The following is a 16,745-nucleotide window of genomic DNA, read 5'->3' as shown; positions in this document are numbered from 1 at the left end:
GTTCAGAAACTACAAGGCGCTATAGGTGCATGTCGTGGTGAGAGTCGGAATAAAATCCCGGAAATTGCCGTCGAGATACTCTGCAAGCGCTTGTGAGAAACAGGAAAAAAAGAAATGCCTGAGGCGGAGGTACTTTTTCGCATTCAAAAATAAAATCAAGCTATAAACATACACTGGGCCCGAGAGCTGAAATTGCTGCCGCTCCCTGTCGACGCCCATGTCGAATGTCAACGTCCATCCCACCAATATCCGAAATCACTGCTGAAAACCGGCAGACTGTCTAGACAACGCCGGGTAAACTAGATGGCGTAAACCAATTATACAAAGTTTAAAAGTAAAAATAAACGCGACAAAGCCGTAGGCTTTGGTCCTGGCTCTCAGTCCGAGTCCGAGACCTCGTCGCCTATCCCCAACAGCGTCTTGTCAAGGTCGTTGAGGTCGCCGCCTTCGTCGTCGCTGTCCTTGGCATTGTCCTTGTCCGTGGCGTCACCATCACCGGCCTCGCCGTCACCGGCCTCGGCATCACTGCCACTTGCAATGCCCAAAAGCAGCTTGTCCACGTCCTCGAGTTCGTCGCCGTCCTCCGCGTCGGCTGTGCGTTTGGTGTTGAGCTTGTTGGAGGTGCCATTGACCGCCGGCTTGCCCCTCTTGCTGGCAGCTGGAGAGCCCGTTGTTCGGCGACGGGAAGAGCCGTTAAGGGCCGCCACTCGATTGCCAGTGCCTCGCTTCCGTCGCATTTGTCCCCGCGGCGTGAGGACCGAGTTGGCATCGATAGTGAAATCCTCCTCTTCCCCAATCGTATCTGCCATTGAGACATCGCCCCCGAGCGCAGTCTGGTCCATTGTGAGATCCATGGTCTGGTCCATTGTCTGGTCCATCTCATCCTCGGTCTCGTTGGGGTCCCTCCCATTAAGTCCCCCTTCGTCGTCGGGCAAGACAACCCTAGGTCGTTTGATGGGCCGGATCACACTGTTGGGCCCAGACTCGTGCCACCGGTCGAGCCTCCGGGTGGCACGCCTAAAGACAGCTGCATAGGCCGCCACCTCCTCGCCGAAGTCGTCATCCTCCTCACGCAGTAGCAGACAGAGACCGCCGAAGCCGCGAGACCTGTACGGAGTCTTTTTGCCGTGATATGTGCCGCAATGCAACGCTGGATCGGGCTGGTTAACCCCGGCTCGCATGATGCGTTGATTCTCCATGATCGTTTCCTCTCCCTCACTGTCGTCTACAGGATCGGGAATCATAGGGTGCTCGTCGTCCGTGGCGGCACGAAGGCGGCGCACGGCACGGAAGATGGCCCCATCCGCGCGCCGTTGTTTGCGTGCGTAATGGTGAGCCTTGCGAACGCCACGATCGATTATGTGGTTCACACGTTGAGCCCTATTGTTCTCGACCGCGATCTGGTGGGCTGTTGGGGGACGAGGCTTGCGCGCTGCGACCACGCCCTCGATGGTCGGGGCGCTCGAGCCCCCGGGCCCGCCAGGGGCTGGCGAAGAAGCCCCTTCGTAGAGCTGGTACTTGAGGGCGACAGGACGACGAGCGCCACTGACAGGGCCTGCGAGCTGGCGCTGCACCGATCGCGGTGGAGTAGACCGGGTACTATCCAGATCCGACTCATTGCGCGAGGGGCGCATACGAGGGAGGACGCTCGGGCTGCCTGCAGCCAGCACGTCGTCGACGCCGTTGGCCAGGAAGGAGGTGCGAGGTCGGGCGCCACGCTTGCTCTGCGAGTCGTTGATGAAAGCCTTGTCGGCATCGATGATCTTGGCTCGCATTTTCTTCTTCTCCTCACCGAATTCCTTCTCCTCGGGTGTGTCGATGTTTTCAGGGGGGTCGCCTGGCTTGATCAATTTCAGCTGCGGCACTCCCTGATTCGCGACGTCGAGCCCGTAATCCACACCAGGACCAAAGGGATTCTCTTCGCAGCCCTCTTCTGTGAAATCCGACTCCAGGTAGAACCATATTATCCACAGAAACGCGCGCGCTCGAGAAGCGCTGGTATACTGCGTCTTCATGACCAGGTCGTGGAACTCGTGGTTCGCAGGGAAATGCAGTTCGGCGATCTTGGTTGCGTTCTGGATGATGACAAAAAGGAGGTTGACGGGATTGGTGCGTGGGAGATCCTGTGCCTTGATTTTGTCTAGTGTGTTGGGCTCTGGGCGATCCTCGGCGCCGCCCTTGAGAATAGATTTTAACCTTGGCGCATCTTGCAATTGCTTGTAGGCGTTATTATCTTGGTTGGCCTGAAGCGATGGGATGGCGTGGTATGTTCGGAGCTGGGCTCGCATTTCAGGGAAGACTGGATAGAACAGGCCGTCGGGTTAGCAAGAGGCATGCAGTGCACGATGGCACGGCAGCGCGGCGATGGCGGACTGACAGTTGAGCGTGGTGTTCATGCGGCCGATGTTGACGAGCAGGCAGACCATGGCCATGCCCTTGGCGGCATCCCGATCGCTGAGCAGTTTGTCGCGTAGGACTTTGCTGGTCTTGCTGCTCCTCGACATGGTGTCGATGTACAGGTCGGCGAAGTTCTGCTTGCCAAGACGCTCGGGCTCGAAGCTGTTGGTGAAGACTTTCTGCTCGTCGTCGAAGACGGCCTTGAGGAAGTCGTACTGGATGTCCTCGCGCCACAAAGGCTCGCCATCGTTTTTTTTGAGATGGCGGATTTTCCCGATAACGGGTTGTTGCTGGGGCGTTTGCGAAGCGTTGGCAGCGCGACCGCCCTTGCCGCGATGCGACTTTTCGACGGGCTCGGGAGTTGCGTCGGGCATCCTGATGTCGTCGTCGTCGTTTGTCGCGAAGGACTTGTCGGGGCGGACGGGCGAGCTGGGGGCGTCGGCGTCGGACATGGCGAGAGGGGAGCTTGGGGAAGCCATTGTGGGAGCGAGGTCGGCGAGTTAAATACAGGCGCTGGGTGCCGTAAGCACCTAGGTAGCCAAGTAGCGAATTGACTAAATTGAGGCGCGCGGTTTGATGGAATGGGCAAGTGCAGGGCGGCGTTGGGAGCAAAATTGGGACGGAAAGCAACACGACGCCTGTGGTAGGGTCCTGTTGTTGCCCGGCTCCAGTCTCAACTCAAAATGCGACCTGCGCCAGTCATTTCGAGGCAGCAGAAGTGTTCGTACAGGAGACGGCGCAAAGAAAACAAGGAGCGAAAAAGGAAGAAAAATACCAAAGCAAGCTAAGAAAGATAAGAGCGTGCAAACAACAGGAAAATTCTGGGTCCCAGCTGGCTGGACGGTTGGTGTGGAAGGAGTGATCGTGGGCCTGGCGCAGCGACGGGCGACCATCACGCCTTGTTTGGGCTGGAGCTCAAACTTGCAGCAGGCGCACCTGCCGCCAGGAAGCGGACGGCTGCGTGGTGCGTTACGTCAGCAAGGATCACGGCCAATGGAACAAGACCGCTCCACTCTAACTGGTGCAGGAGCCACGGGTGCAGCGATGCACGCCAGCACTCCAGGTTCCCTGCTATTTCCTGATGCGTTCCAGGCCACGCGCCAGACCAAATATCGTGTGGCCGAAAAGCCGAGTGCGAACTTCATCTGAGCTCAAGGCCGTCTGTTGGCGACGGTAGCTCTCGGGCGGGACTGCGGCCTATCGTATTGCATCGACTCGGGGCCGAGGGGCGGAGCTGTTCGACGGGCTACTATTACTACCTATATATGGTCTAGGGTGTGGACACCACTGTGATAAGAGGAGCTGGAGGAGTCACCCGAGCTAAACCTCGCATCACTCACAGCCCAGACATTCGGTGATTGCCTTTCTTTTCCATACAGTAACGCCATAGCAACATGGCGGCCGCAGCTGCGCAAATCCCCGTCATCGACATCGCGGCCGAGGACCAAGCCCAGGTCGCTCGGGAACTGGTTGACGCCGCTGTCGAGCATGGATTTGTGTACATCAAGAATCAAGGGAGGGATATCCCCTTGGAGGCTATAGAGAATGCCTTTGCCATGGTAATGCGCTGCAGAGCCCCGTCAACTCGATAGAAAGCTCTCCTCCAGCCAGGCTAATCAGTCGAGGGGCTATCTGCCCCGCATCGAACTGAACTCAGTCCAAGACGCTGTTCGCGTCGCCAACCGAGGAGAAGCAGCAATGCACCATCCAGAAGAACAACCGCGGCTGGTCTGGCATGCACGTCGAGACTCTTGATCCGGCACACCAGCGGGTTGGCGACTTCAAAGAGTAGGCTGCCTATGCGCGCGCCCTTTCCCGGCAGATATCATTCAGTACCACTGACCAAGGTAGGGCTTTCAATTTCGGCGAGTTCGTCAATGGCGTTCCCCAGCAGCCGCTCCCACCGGCCATCTCCTCGCAGGTCGCCGATATCGACACCTTCTTCCATCAGTGCCACGACCTCGCCCTCAAACTCAACGCCCTTCTCGGCGTCGGTCTGGCCACGGACCCTCCTGACTTCTTCCGCGCTGCCCACCTACCATCACGAGGCCCCTCGGGCACCACCCTCCGGTGGCTCCGCTACCCGCCCCTGGCCGCGACCCCTGACGCGCAGACCGACGATGTCCGCGCCGGTGCCCACTCTGACTACGGCAGCCTGACGCTGTTATTTCGGCTCAAGGGCCAGGCCGGCCTCGAAATCCTGACCAGGGAGAACAACTGGGCCCCCGTTCCCGTCTCTCCTCCCGGCACCGAGTCGGACCCGGCCCCGCCCATCCTGGTCAACATTGGTGACCTTCTCAGCTACTGGACCGGGGGACTGCTACGCAGCACCGTGCATCGTGTCGTCTTCCCCAAGAGCGAGGATGCGCGCGCCGCTGCAGCGGCCAGAGGGGAGGATGACGCGCAGCCGCGGTACTCGATGGCCTTTTTCTGTCACCCTGCGGGCTCGGTAGCGCTCGAGCCTGTGCCGAGCGAGCGCGTCCGGGAGTTTGCTGCCAAGGGGAAGGAGGCACGTGAGGGGAACCCGTACGATCAGCGCAAGGTGCTGACGGCAGAGGAGCACCTGCATATGCGTCTCAAGGCGAGCTACTTGACACTGTATGAAGGTGACGACGACAAGGCCAAATAGGTGCCTATTTTGTTGGATATTTCCTAGATAGGAACCGAGTTGGTGGAACCCTTGGGCAGCGTTTGCTGCTCAAGGCCACCCGCTAATAGGAGAGATTCCGTTCCTGGAAAGTGGAGACATTCAACGATGTGGGGCGTGGGGAAAATGCGAGGTTTTGCTTTTGAATTTTTGGTGACTTCATCGCCGCGAAACCTTGGGCGGCAACGAAAGCCACCATCGGATCCTATCCCGACTGCCTCCCGCCGCCGCCCCAAGGCATACCCGACACCAGCCCACGACAGGAGCCGCCAGAGCCACTAGGCAACACGCGCAGCCATGGCCACATCGTCGGCGCCCGCGGTAGCGGCGGCGCCCGCCCTCGCGCTCCCAGGCCAGCTCCTCGGCCCCGCGACAAAGTACCGCGCCGGGCCGGGCACGCACGTCCACGAGTCCAACCTGTACGCCTCGCTCCTGGGCGCCATCCACGTGTCGCAGCCGCCCAAGCCCGCGGGGCCCGCCAAGCGCCCGAACCGCATCGTCGCCGCCGTCGCCCCGCCGTCCTCGAGCCTGCCCGTCATCTCCGTGTCGCGCGAGCCGCAGCAGCGCCGCAGCGCAAAGGTGCTCCCCGACGTCGGCAATCTGGTGCTGTGCCGCGTCACGCGCATCTCGTACGCCCAGGCCATCGTGTCCATCCTGGCCATCGGGGACGCCGTGCTCGACGCCGAGTGGCAGGGCGTCATTCGCGTCAGGGACGTGCGCGCGACGGAGAAGGACCGCGTGAGGATACACGAGAGCTTCAGGCCGGGGGATATCGTGCGCGCGCAGGTGGTGAGTGATGCAGGCGTCTCTGTTCTTTGCGCCGTTACCAAGCGCAAGCCGCTAACTTTGGTATTCTCTTTGTCAGATCTCACTTGGCGACCAGGCAAACTACTACCTGTCCACCGCAAGTAATGAGCTGGGTGTCATAATGGCCACGAGCGAGGCTGGGAACCCAATGTACCCAGTCAGCTGGAAGGAGTACAAGGATCCCGAGACCGGACTGAGCGAACCGCGCAAGGTAGCAAAGCCATGAGGCGGGCATATTCTACCCGTGCAACCTGTCATAACCTGCTTCCTTGGGCTGCGAGCTTGCCGTCTATATCGCGGGAGACTCGACGGTTATTTAGGTGATGTTTGCCTCGCCACAACCCGACGATGGCTTCACACTCATGCCGTCATATTTGGTGCGACCGAAACAGCCCAAATATGTGACAAGGTCCCGTTACAGGCAACCGCGAGCCATGGGGATTCTCAAGCATGGGCCACTTTTCAGTGCTACTACTTTTGGTGGATGGCATTACGTATGGCGCTACGTAGGAGCTACTATCAGGCGAGCTTCTGCGCTTGCCAATGAGTGATGATACGGAATATACCCCTTGACGATGAACGAGGTAGCATGCTATTCCAATCTGGCTGCCGCAAGGACACCTCTTCAACGTGACTCTATAGATAGGCGAAATGAAGCAACGAGATAGATCAGGCGCATTGGGAGAAAAAGATAGAAAAATGTATGAAAAGGACAGCTAGTAGGGATATGCGAACACATTTCTCATCCCGGTTGACCCTGCTCCGAGGGAGAGGAGTTTGGTGTCCGTCAAGAGAAGGCAGTATTTGCGGTCAAACGAGAGCCAGGTCCGCCCCAGGCATCAACTTAGATGATTTCCAGGGTCCGGGTCTGGCTCCCTGAAAACAAGGCCGTCCCTCCCGCCTCGCGCGCACGCGACATGAACATCCCAATGCGGTAATAGACATTCTCTTCCCCGGCCGGGTGGAGGACCAAGCCCCAGGCACGTCTGTTCAGCCCAGGAGTTTGGCATAACAAGCATTCCTCCATCGGAGGGATCGCATAGTCTAGCTGCGCGGGGCCGCATTGTGAATATTCACTCTTAACGCGGCGGATATTTTCGGTCAAGATAACATCGTCCTCATCGTCCTCATCGTCCTCATCGTCCTCGTCGTCGTCGTCAAGCTTGGCTCCGTCGCCCCAATCGTACAAGTCCGCGCTGCCGCCTGAGCAGGAGCTGCAGAGGAGCAGAAGCAGGGTGTTTTCTCCGAATTCAGAGGGCTCTGTCTCACCGAAGTCAAAGTAACAGTAGGCCGCGCACCTGCCATCCTTGGTGACCCGCCGCGCCCACACGTCATGGGAAAGGCCTCTGAGGTCCAGCGGCATATGGATTGCTCTTGCCGTCACCGTTAGGCGGGCCCCGGTGGAGGTGGCATACCAGTTTGAGCCGTTGGCAGTCGCAGCTCCCTTGATGGATTCACACTCTGTCCTTATGTGGCCATCAAGAGATATCTTGGGGTTGCCAGTGAAGTGACAGCCGCGTAGTGAAAGCGGGCTCCACGACGCGGCTCCAGACGACCTTGGGCTGCGCAGGGCTTCGAGGCGATCAGCAATGGATCTCCAACTACTCATCCCTTCCGGGACCCAGAGCAAGGACGTGGGCAAAAAAGGCATCCACAGTCCCGCCAGGTAGTCGGACGGTAGAAACTCCATTGCCGCTCCGAATTGCTGGGCCAGTCCTGCTAGAGATGGCAAGCGATCGGTCGGGTTCGTGAGCTCTAGTCTCGTGGACGTCGTGACGATATGGTCCCAGAACCGCGCCGCCAACCGCACCGGCTGACGGTGGTGCTCAAGGATGCGCTTCGTCTTGTCGATGACGCCCGCGATTGTCATCTCCCCTTGTACATTATCATCAACATCCCCCCCCGCCCCGGATATGATGCGTTCGTTGCAGATGATGAAGAGCTGGTCCCCGAATACTAGACACCGTAAAGGGAGCAGTCGTTCCTGAAGAACCCACCCCCGGTCGAACCATTTGCTGTCGAGCAAGCCCGGTATGTTTCCCCAATGGCCATTGATATCTCCTTTATGCAAGCGCCCTTGGAATAGCATGCGCTTGGAGTCCAGGTGAGGATAAGTTTCGGATCGAAAGGCCAAAAATTTCGAGCTGGCGTGTACCCGCTGGAGGAATGGCTGTCGACACGAATTGGAATTGGCGGCGCAAATAGTTAGGTATGAGTGCGCGTATACTTTGCCCATCAGCTCGCTCTCTCGAGCCCAATCTTCCCCGTCATCTTGAAGGATGCACAGGGCGTCAACCCACAGATACCGGATACCTATTGCGTGGCAGACGGCGATGGCGTCCTGCACCACATTGGGCATTGTGCTTAAAGGGATGCCGTTGGAACGTTGAGTGAAGGTCTCTCTTGTGGTCGTAAGTTGCGAGGCCGCCTCAGAGGACGAGCCCCAGCAATAACTTAAAGTTGCATATTTCCTTTTGCTTCTAGTCCTGGGGCTTTGCGCGGTGACGACCAGTGTCGGGTTTGACCCGGATCCGCGAGCGCCCAAATCTATCAACCGTGTGGGAAGAAAGGTCTCGGAGGTTCGTGTTCGGCATCTTTCGTGGTTCCGTTCACAATCTGCTATTGCGGACTGAACAAGGCTGATGTCATTTGCGCTCAAGAATGGCTGCAGGGGCTCAACGCTAAGCCACGACGCAAGATCATCTTGGTGCAAGAAGTGTGAGTATGAGGTATTAGAAGTCGGAATGGGGACAGTGCCGGAAGGAAAATGGTCGATTGGGAGCCTTACCGTCCACTGGATTGATTTGATATGTGCGGCGGAAATGGGACTTATTGAATGGTGTGGCCTCAACATTCACGTCGATGCAAAGTTCAAGGTGTAAAGGGGATTCCCCCTGGATAGCCACTGAATGTTGCCCGTGAGCACAAGGAGGTTGGCTTGCATGGCTCGAGACGTACGCGACGGAATATGTGATCTCGGCTGGGAGTGCTGGCCGGAGAGTCTTCAAAGCGGTGATGTTGACCTCTCGACAGAAAGTGGCCCAAAGGTCGAAGTGAATCAATTTGCAGACTTCACATAGTCTTCCCCGCGGGAATAGCGTCCAGAGTCCAGGGAATATAGCGCGATAACAGCCGAGAATCGCGGAAGCGCCAGCTTGAGGCTTGATCTGCCAGATGCCGTCAAATTGAAGATTTTCGCAGGGATGCTTGTTGAACGGAATTCCCGCCTCACTCGCGGCCCTAGGCGCATCCCCGTAATGGCCGTCACCCATCCTGTCGGAATGTATCCAGGACGGCTGATGTTGGCGATGTAGTCGGCAGGTCTGGTGGGCACGATAGATAATTGTGCCAAAGATTGCACATTGTCGCCAGATGGCATGTCAGTCAACCCCGCGACGGTAACACACCCCGCCCATGCTGACAAGGTAGCTGAGCGAGATACCGGTAAATACCGGCATGGCGAATCGCCCAGCTCAGGTGTTCGAGGTTGTCTTTTGCACCTTGAACTGCTGGCCACTGTCTGACTGCCCGTATGGACCCACGGTTGATAAGAAACTTTGGCACTCCCCGATAAGGATTTTTTTCTGTCCACTGTGCAGGAAACACCGATGCGCCGCCCAGCTTGAGCCCCTCCACCCGCGACATTACCATATTTGACAACAGTTCTGCCTCTCGGCTCATCACTGCTAGGATGGGTGTCGCCAAACGGACCAGGAAGTTTGCGACCGTGAGTGGCCGCTGTCCCAGATTCCCAGCAGTCCCCCGATACCCCTGACGCCCACTGACCTTCCCCTTCCTTGCCGCCCAACAGACCAAGCGCCTGATCGGCAAGCGCGACGAGCGCCTCAAGCCCAAGACGCCGACGGGCGGCTCTGGCAAGACCAAGGACGGCGCCGCGGCCGCGCCATCGTCGACGGCGGCGCCCGGCAGCGGCGAGGTGGTGCGCAGCGTGCCGCAGGTGTCGTCGGCGCTCTTCTTCGCTCACAACACGGCGCTGGTGCCGCCCTACAACGTCCTGGTCGACACGTCCTTCATCACGCACACGGTCGGCGCCAAGATCGAGCTGCTCGAGGGCCTGATGGATTGCCTGTACGCGTCGGCGCGCCCCATCATCACCGACTGCGTCATGGCCGAGCTCGAGAAGCTGGGGCCCAAGTACAGAATCGCGCTCCGCATTGCGCGGGACGAGAGGTGGCAGCGGCTAAAGTGCGACCACAAGGTCTACGCCGACGACTGCCTCGTTGATAGGGTGGTCAAGAACAGGATTTACTTGGTTGCGACAAACGATAGGTGGGTGGCCCGTTGTTTTGTCCTCTTCGGAGATGCTCCTTTCTCTTACTTTCGGCTGACTAACCGCTGCGACTCTGAACAGGGACCTGAAGAGGAGGATACGCAAGGTTCCCGGTGTGCCACTCGTCACGGTGGCCAAGAAGAAGTACCTGATCGAAGGCCTGGCCAGTGCACCGAGCTAGAGCTCCTGCAGAGGAGCGATTCGTTCATATCGGTGGCCGTATGGTGGGCCTGGCTGCTTGATGGACTCCTGCGCCGCGGAGTGGCCAGAAGAGACATCTCCGAGGATGCAAGCCATCCGCATTCCGTAACCGGCCGGGCTCGGAACCACCAGCTAAAAAGCTGGCTGATGAGCAATGTCCAGGACATGACGGTGTGGTAGCATGCAGCGCTGCTATGCTGGATGTAGCGAGACACGCAGCAGCAAATGATGTCCGGTCACGCATCTAGGGACGAAGCAGGAGCAGGTTGTCCCCAAAATAGGGGCGGACGTTCTCACAGTGATTGAGGACTGGATAGGCATGATGCACAAGATACCCGATAGGCAAATAAACAAAACCCACAGTAGCCTTGACGACGGCCGGCAGTTCCGCCAATTCGAAGAAGGCGACTGGGATAAAACCCGAGATCAAATGCAATGCAGCTGTAGATCTTTGCAGTTCCTGACAGCCAATGGACGGGCTAACATAGAAGCAGCCCTGGGAGAGAAAATTCTTCCGCGCCAGCTGGCATGCAGCACTGGCCGCGGAGATGTCCTCGAGTCCGATACTCGGATGCAAAGACTGCCAGCAGGAAGCCAGCACGATAAATCACCCCCCGAGCGCCCACCTCTTCTTGACCGACCAGACAAGACGAACAAACACCTGGCACAGGCGCGGGATTTCCTTGGTATGGGTGTTCCCATTCAAATGCTACGCTATACGACCGATTTTCTCGACAGCTTTTGTTTCCCTTGCACATGTGGCCGATGGACTTCTCAAAATAAACACAACGATAACAACTTTAACAACACGCGGCTTTCCTCGCTGATCGTGTGTGGCTGTCTCTGCTTCTGGACAACCAAGTCCTGCCAGAAGTGGGAACGAAGACGCCCCCGGAAACCCCAACAGAAGACAGCGCGGCGAGACTATTAGGACTCGCCCAATGGCCCAGGGGCAGATGTCTGATATTTTTTCTCCAGTGTCCTTTATTCTTTTTTTCCCGGGTTTCGTTACCCTCGACTTGATCATCACATATCGACTGATGAAAATGAACCACAAACTGTGTGGGATAATCGGGACTCCCCGCCTACTCGCTCATCTCTTGTTTTTCGTTGGTGCGTGGAGAGCTAAAAAGAGGATATGCAGAGGGAAAAGAAGGGAAAATCGCTTTGATGATGCGCCTGACGTTGCGGCATGAAATGTGGCGTGGCTCGTGAGAAAGAGAGGGGAGAAGATGGAGGTGGGATGATGGTTGAGGTCAAAAAGGTGGAACCCCAGGCGAGAGTTTCGCGACTACCGCGAAGGCTTCACGCCAGCCACTTCTCCTCAAGACGCTTCGGTCCGGTCATGACGAGCCCATCGTCATCATCGTCGTCATCGTCGTCGTCGTCTCGGTCGTCGTCGTCGTCGTCCGAAGCCTGCGTCACCTCCCTCCCGCCGTCCTCCTCCCCCCTGTCGTGGCTATGGCCGTTGCTGTGGCCGTTCCCGTTACCGTGGTGAACGCCCGGGTCGCCGTTGTGGTGGTGGCTATTGTGGTGGTTGGAGTGTGGCGCGCCGCTATTCCTGTGGCCGTCGTCCAGCATCCATTTGAGCCCGTTGGCCTGCTCCTCGATTATGAACTCCTCGCGCGCGTACTCCTCGAGCAGGCGCGGGCCGCCCCACAGCTCGAGCGCGGCGCCCGGGCACGCCGCCTCCATCTCGCGGTCGCCAAAGTAGGGGGGCTGGCGGGCCGGGTCGTCGGCGCCGAGCGAGTACAGGCGCTCGACCATGTCGAGCTGGACGCGGTAGCCCTCGGGTATCTTGACCTTGACCTCGATGGGGCCCCGCACGTACCGGACCGGCCGGCCCACGCCCTTTGCGAAGCGGCGGCAGGCCTCGCGCGGCGTCAGCATCTCGAAGGCGATGGGCACGCGGCGGCCGCCGCCCCAGCGTCGGGGCCCTTCCTTAAAGATGGACAGGATGGCGGTGCCAAAGTCGTGCTCGCAGTCGACCCAAGGCAGCTTGGCGTCCGGGTGGAAGGGTGCCTGCCACGCAAAGGAGCCGTCGTCGGGCTGGAGCTCCATGCAGAAGAGCGGGTAGGGGAGCGAGGTGAAGTTGTTGTTGTAGATGCCGGCGTAGACAAAGGTGGCCTCGAGCCCGATGGAGCGCACGTACTCCTCCACCTTGTGCTTGGAGCTGTACAGCGGCAGGCTCGGCCAGGCCGGGTCGTAGGCGGCGTGGTCGGGCATGGACGAGTAGACGTAGTGCTGGATGCCGGCGCGCTTGGCCTCGTCGGCGACGGCCTTGCCGATGGCCACCTCGTCGCCGTAAAAGGTGGTGTTGATGAAGGCGAGCTGGCAGCCGCGGAACAGCTCCGAGACGAGGGCGCGGTTGACGCCGATGCCCGAGAGCGGGCCCTCGGCCGAGACGTCCGACTTGGAGGCCGAGGGCCCGCGCGTGTAGAGCTCGCCGACGAGCACCTCGACGTTGGGGTTGGTGCAGACCTCGGTGGCGATGACGCCGTCGGTGTTGCGCAGCTGGGCGCGCACCTTGAAGCCGACGGCGGTGCAGTAGCGGATCAGCGAGGCCGTCTGGCGGCCGCTCGCGTTGATGACGGCGATGGTCTGGTCCGGGGTCGCCATCTGGCGCTTGGCGGGGCGGAAGGTCAGCGAGTTGTTGCGCGACTGGCTCAGCGGGCTGCCGTCCGAGTACGACGACAGCTTGTGCTTGTGGCAGCGCAGGTGCTGCTCGACCTCGGCGCCCAAGGGCGGCTGCTGCTGCTGCTGCTGGCAGTGGGTATTTGCCGGGTGGCTCTGGTGGGTGTATGCGCCGCTGTTGATGGCGACAGAGAGGCTCCTGGGGGAGGTGGTTGTCGTCGTCGGCGCGGCCGAGGCTGTCCCCGAGTGAATGGCCTTGACCGGGCGGGGTCCTGTATTTGAGACCACTGGCCGTATGGCAAGGTCTGCTAGGATTTCGCCGGGCATTTGATGCAGGCGGCCTGGCTCGGTCCAACGAGACGAAGCACCTCGGGCGGGCTCAGGCGCCAGGCTGAGTCCAGGTCCTGATCCCGAGCGAGGATGCGGCTCTCAAGGCCCCGTCAACCTAGGTTCAAGGCTAGCTCAATTCCTTGCTGAATCAGTCCTGCCCGTCCCGGCTTGCGCAGGCTCTCCGACCTGTTTCCTTCTCTTTGCTTTGCTTTCTCTATCCGTGCCTCAGGTTGGCCTGAGCTGTCCGAGCTGCAGTGAAATTCTCACTTTGTTCCCTCCTTCGTTTTGGTGTCCCAGATTTCGCGAACGGTGACAGACACGGTGACGAGTGTCGCCTGAGCAAACTGGGAGCGTCAGTCACTGGATTGTCCCGTTCCGCAGCAGTCGAGCGGCGACTGATAAGAGATCCGATTTAGGAGCTCCCCCAACAGGTGGCTGCGGACGGGAACACGACAGTTCAGTCTGGCCGAGCGCTTGTTTGACAGTAACAACCTGGATGTTGCACCAAGACCAACAAAAAATATTGAGGTGGAGATGGGCCCGGCGGAGAAGAAAGTCCTCTAACAAGCACGAACCGGTTTGAGACGATGTGAGTTTTTGGAAGACGGGCACAAGGTTAGGTCCGATATAGGGGCGTGCACGCGGAGGTAGGTACCTTAGGGGATGGCAGGGAGAATAAAAATAAAATAAGAACCAAAAGAAGCGGCGCAGAAGTAGATGACAAACAGGAAAAGATGGAGTCGGCGCCACAGGAACACAAAAAAAGAAAAGGAAAAAAAGGAAGCGGGCGGCAAACGACAAAAAAAAAAAGAAAAAAAAAGGAGCCGGCAGCGGCCTTGGGGAAGCCGCGATGGGCTTCGCTTGGTGGGTGTTAATGGGCGAATTTCCCGTCTGGGGTGCAAACGCTCTTCTTTCTTTTTCCTTCTTCTTTCGGGGGCCAAGGGAGCACGCTTGTGAAGCTCAATGGCCAAGGCCCAGGCCTGCAGGCCTTTATCAGTGATATTAGCGGGGCCTCGTTCGGCTGCGGGGCAGTGCATGACAAGAAGAAAGCCACTGGAGCCGCGGGCGCGGAAGAGGAGGGGTGAGGGATGGGGAACGGCAGGGAGAAGAAAAAAGAAGGAACGAGATAAAATAGAGAATAAACAGGAGCTGTCCAGAAAGTGCGCGTTGTGGCCCGGTGACCTAGGCAGTGGCCTGTACCCAGGTAAGGAGGTAGCAGACAGCCACCCTGGCCAGCCCTAGCTGCCTGCCTGCCTACCTCCCCCATCGGACGACGGGACGAACACACGATATTTGATAGACCAGACAGCTTCAGTGTCAACGGCCGCCCTAATGTGGGGGGCCGACAAGGGGGGGCGTGGCGCGGCGGATGGGGAATCCCAAGCAGAAAAAAAAATTGAGCTCACACGCACCCGGCCGGCGGGGTTAATCAGGCGCGGGAGCGGAAAAGGGCCCCAGCATGGGAGAGTCGTACGCAAAGGAGAGGGAGGTTGTTGGTCGGCTGGCGGCACATGTGCTGTATGTACGGTACATACGGTCGCGATATCGCAGGGCGCGGTATGTGGTGCGGAGAGCTACTTTTGAGACATGCCATCGGGCCACGCCCAGGCCGCGACCAAGGTACAGATACTGTGACATCACAGTCAGCAGGCGTCACTGGCAGACCGGTTACGCAGCATGCCAAGGTGGTGGTTGCCGGCTGGCTATCATATAAATTAGGAGGAATAGGGAGCCTATCGGCGATCCAATCAGCCCCTGACTACCATGTTATCCTGGCCGGTGTGCTTATCGCGTTGGCCAGTGGTCCAAGACACTGGTGTGGTATGTTGTGTACACCGTGCGCATTATTTTTTCTTCTTCTTCTTCTTCTCTTTACATTCCATCTCATCTGCGGGGTTTGGGCTCTCAAGGTGAAGTGGATGCAGGAACTTGAATGCCTGGATCCGAATGACAGTGAAGAAAAAAAAAGACAAAAAAAAAAAAGTAGGACTAACAAGGACCGGGTTACAAACGAAAGCCAAGCAGGCTAACCACTAGCGGGCGGAACGTGCTTGCGTGCGTGGGCGATATCCGGGGTAACAGCGACAAAAAGCCGGGCGCCATCAGCATCAGAGGAGCCGAGAGAAGAAAAAAAAAGGGGCGAGTTCAAAGTCAGTTGCATCGCATCCAGCTGCCAGTCTTTGGGCTCCAGCAACGCAAAGCCGCAGGGCCCCGCCACGCTTCCCGCGGAGGAAAGGGCACGCGCACAATCAATCCAGTAGCTGGTTGAGCTGCTTCCATGTGTCGAATGTCCAAGGGGTGGTGCATGTCCAAGGGGGTGGGGACAAGGATAAACACACATCACATCGACGCCCCCTGCAAGGAGTTCCTGCTAGTTCCGCCTCCCGCAGTTGGCCAATGGCGGGGTGGCTGCGCTTCTCGTGTACGCACTGCGCAGAGATAACGATGCCCCGTTCCCTGGGGGATTCGCCTCGGGCCGGTGTGACCGGTCAGCAGTGAGAAGCGATAGAGAGCAGCAAAACTTCACCGCCGGCCCAGCGGCCTTCAGTCTTTTAGGTAATCGGTGGAGGTGGCAGCTATAGGCCTTGGCTGGCCGAGTCGCACACACACGCGCGCACCACATTTACACGCACAGCAACCACGGACTGGCAAAGTGGCAGGCTGGGACGGCTTGGGACGCTGCTGCCCCAAGCAGCAACAAAAGCCAGGGGCCTCCATGTCCCAACCCCGAGCCGGATGGCGGCTGAGCTGCCGGGGAGCTGATATCGCGACCTTCTGACCCCACGAGAGTCCTATCGGAAAGACAGCCCGGCAGCCGGGGCGCGCCGACACTCGGGCTTGCGAGGCGGGTTTGTTGCTGGCGGGTTTGCCAATGTCTTTCTTTGCTGTCGACCCCAATCCTAGTCCGTCCGCCAGCGGCTTTCCAATCCATGGTGGAGTCGCTTTCCCTCACGACGCATCGCGACTTCAGGTCTGCTGACCTCGAAAAAAAAGGGGGGTGGAATCAATCCGACTTGGGGTTGGTGGATTTGACTAACGTAACGGGTTCCAGCGCCGCGCAGATTTCTTGGGTGCGAAATACGTAAAAAAATACGAGCGGGTGGAAATTCCCTAAAACAGAACTTCGAGCCCGAAGTCGGCCTCCTCTTTTTTTTTTCATTCAACAAAAAGACGAGGCTGAAATGCGTTGCTTCGGAAAGCTAGTCTTTTTTCAAGGAGGGATGCGCATCGACCTGGCCAGCCAACCAACCCTATTCCCTCCCTTTTCCGGCGGGGAACGAACGGCTGCACGATGGCTGCAGCACAAACCGCATGGAAAGTCACATGGCACCTCATCTTGGCTTTGGTCTCTCGTTGTGAGGCTGTATTGGTCCTCGAGAGTTGGTTGGTAGGTGCATCGACTTTTTGGTCCGCCAGGTGTGTGCACTGTTTTTGCAC

The 16,745-nt window shown here is 58.6% G+C and overlaps 6 protein-coding genes across 6 annotated transcripts; 3 read left to right on the top strand and 3 right to left on the bottom strand.

Moving 5' to 3' along the window:
- Positions 1–115: 115 nt before the first annotated feature.
- Positions 116–3,807, bottom strand: GGTG_07318 (hypothetical protein). Its single transcript, XM_009225142.1, has 2 exons — positions 2,378–3,807; positions 116–2,299 (listed from the first exon to the last, which is right to left on the bottom strand). The coding sequence occupies exons 1-2, from the start codon at positions 2,874–2,876 to the stop codon at positions 378–380; spliced, it is 2,421 nt and encodes an 806-aa protein (XP_009223406.1). The 5' UTR covers positions 2,877–3,807; the 3' UTR covers positions 116–377.
- Positions 3,677–5,177, top strand: GGTG_07317 (oxidoreductase). The gene is made up of 3 exons (XM_009225141.1): positions 3,677–3,956; positions 4,055–4,185; positions 4,249–5,177. The coding sequence occupies exons 1-3, from the start codon at positions 3,792–3,794 to the stop codon at positions 5,024–5,026; spliced, it is 1,074 nt and encodes a 357-aa protein (XP_009223405.1). The 5' UTR covers positions 3,677–3,791; the 3' UTR covers positions 5,027–5,177.
- Positions 5,148–6,977, top strand: GGTG_07316 (3'-5' exoribonuclease CSL4). The gene is made up of 2 exons (XM_009225140.1): positions 5,148–5,833; positions 5,910–6,977. The coding sequence occupies exons 1-2, from the start codon at positions 5,342–5,344 to the stop codon at positions 6,075–6,077; spliced, it is 660 nt and encodes a 219-aa protein (XP_009223404.1). The 5' UTR covers positions 5,148–5,341; the 3' UTR covers positions 6,078–6,977.
- On the bottom strand, positions 6,953–9,309 carry GGTG_07315 (hypothetical protein; the record flags this gene model as incomplete). Its single annotated transcript, XM_009225139.1, has 4 exons — positions 6,953–7,065; positions 7,121–8,554; positions 8,640–9,174; positions 9,259–9,309. 4 exons carry the CDS (start codon positions 9,307–9,309, stop codon positions 6,953–6,955), a joined length of 2,133 nt encoding a protein of 710 aa, XP_009223403.1.
- A 35-nt stretch (positions 9,310–9,344) lies between these two features.
- Positions 9,345–10,786, top strand: GGTG_07314 (rRNA-processing protein FCF1). Its single transcript, XM_009225138.1, has 3 exons — positions 9,345–9,578; positions 9,663–10,141; positions 10,224–10,786. The coding sequence occupies exons 1-3, from the start codon at positions 9,543–9,545 to the stop codon at positions 10,321–10,323; spliced, it is 615 nt and encodes a 204-aa protein (XP_009223402.1). The 5' UTR covers positions 9,345–9,542; the 3' UTR covers positions 10,324–10,786.
- A 464-nt stretch (positions 10,787–11,250) lies between these two features.
- On the bottom strand, positions 11,251–14,254 carry GGTG_07313 (nitrogen metabolic regulation protein). The gene has a single exon (XM_009225137.1). It carries the CDS (start codon positions 13,302–13,304, stop codon positions 11,649–11,651), a length of 1,656 nt encoding a protein of 551 aa, XP_009223401.1. The 5' UTR covers positions 13,305–14,254; the 3' UTR covers positions 11,251–11,648.
- Between the last annotated feature and the right edge of the window lie 2,491 nt (positions 14,255–16,745).

Source organism: Gaeumannomyces tritici, assembly GCF_000145635.1.
Source record: "Gaeumannomyces tritici R3-111a-1 unplaced genomic scaffold supercont2.3, whole genome shotgun sequence".
In the NCBI taxonomy this organism is placed as follows: Eukaryota; Fungi; Ascomycota; class Sordariomycetes; order Magnaporthales; family Magnaporthaceae; genus Gaeumannomyces; species Gaeumannomyces tritici.
This window is presented reverse-complemented; position numbering and strand designations above follow the sequence as displayed.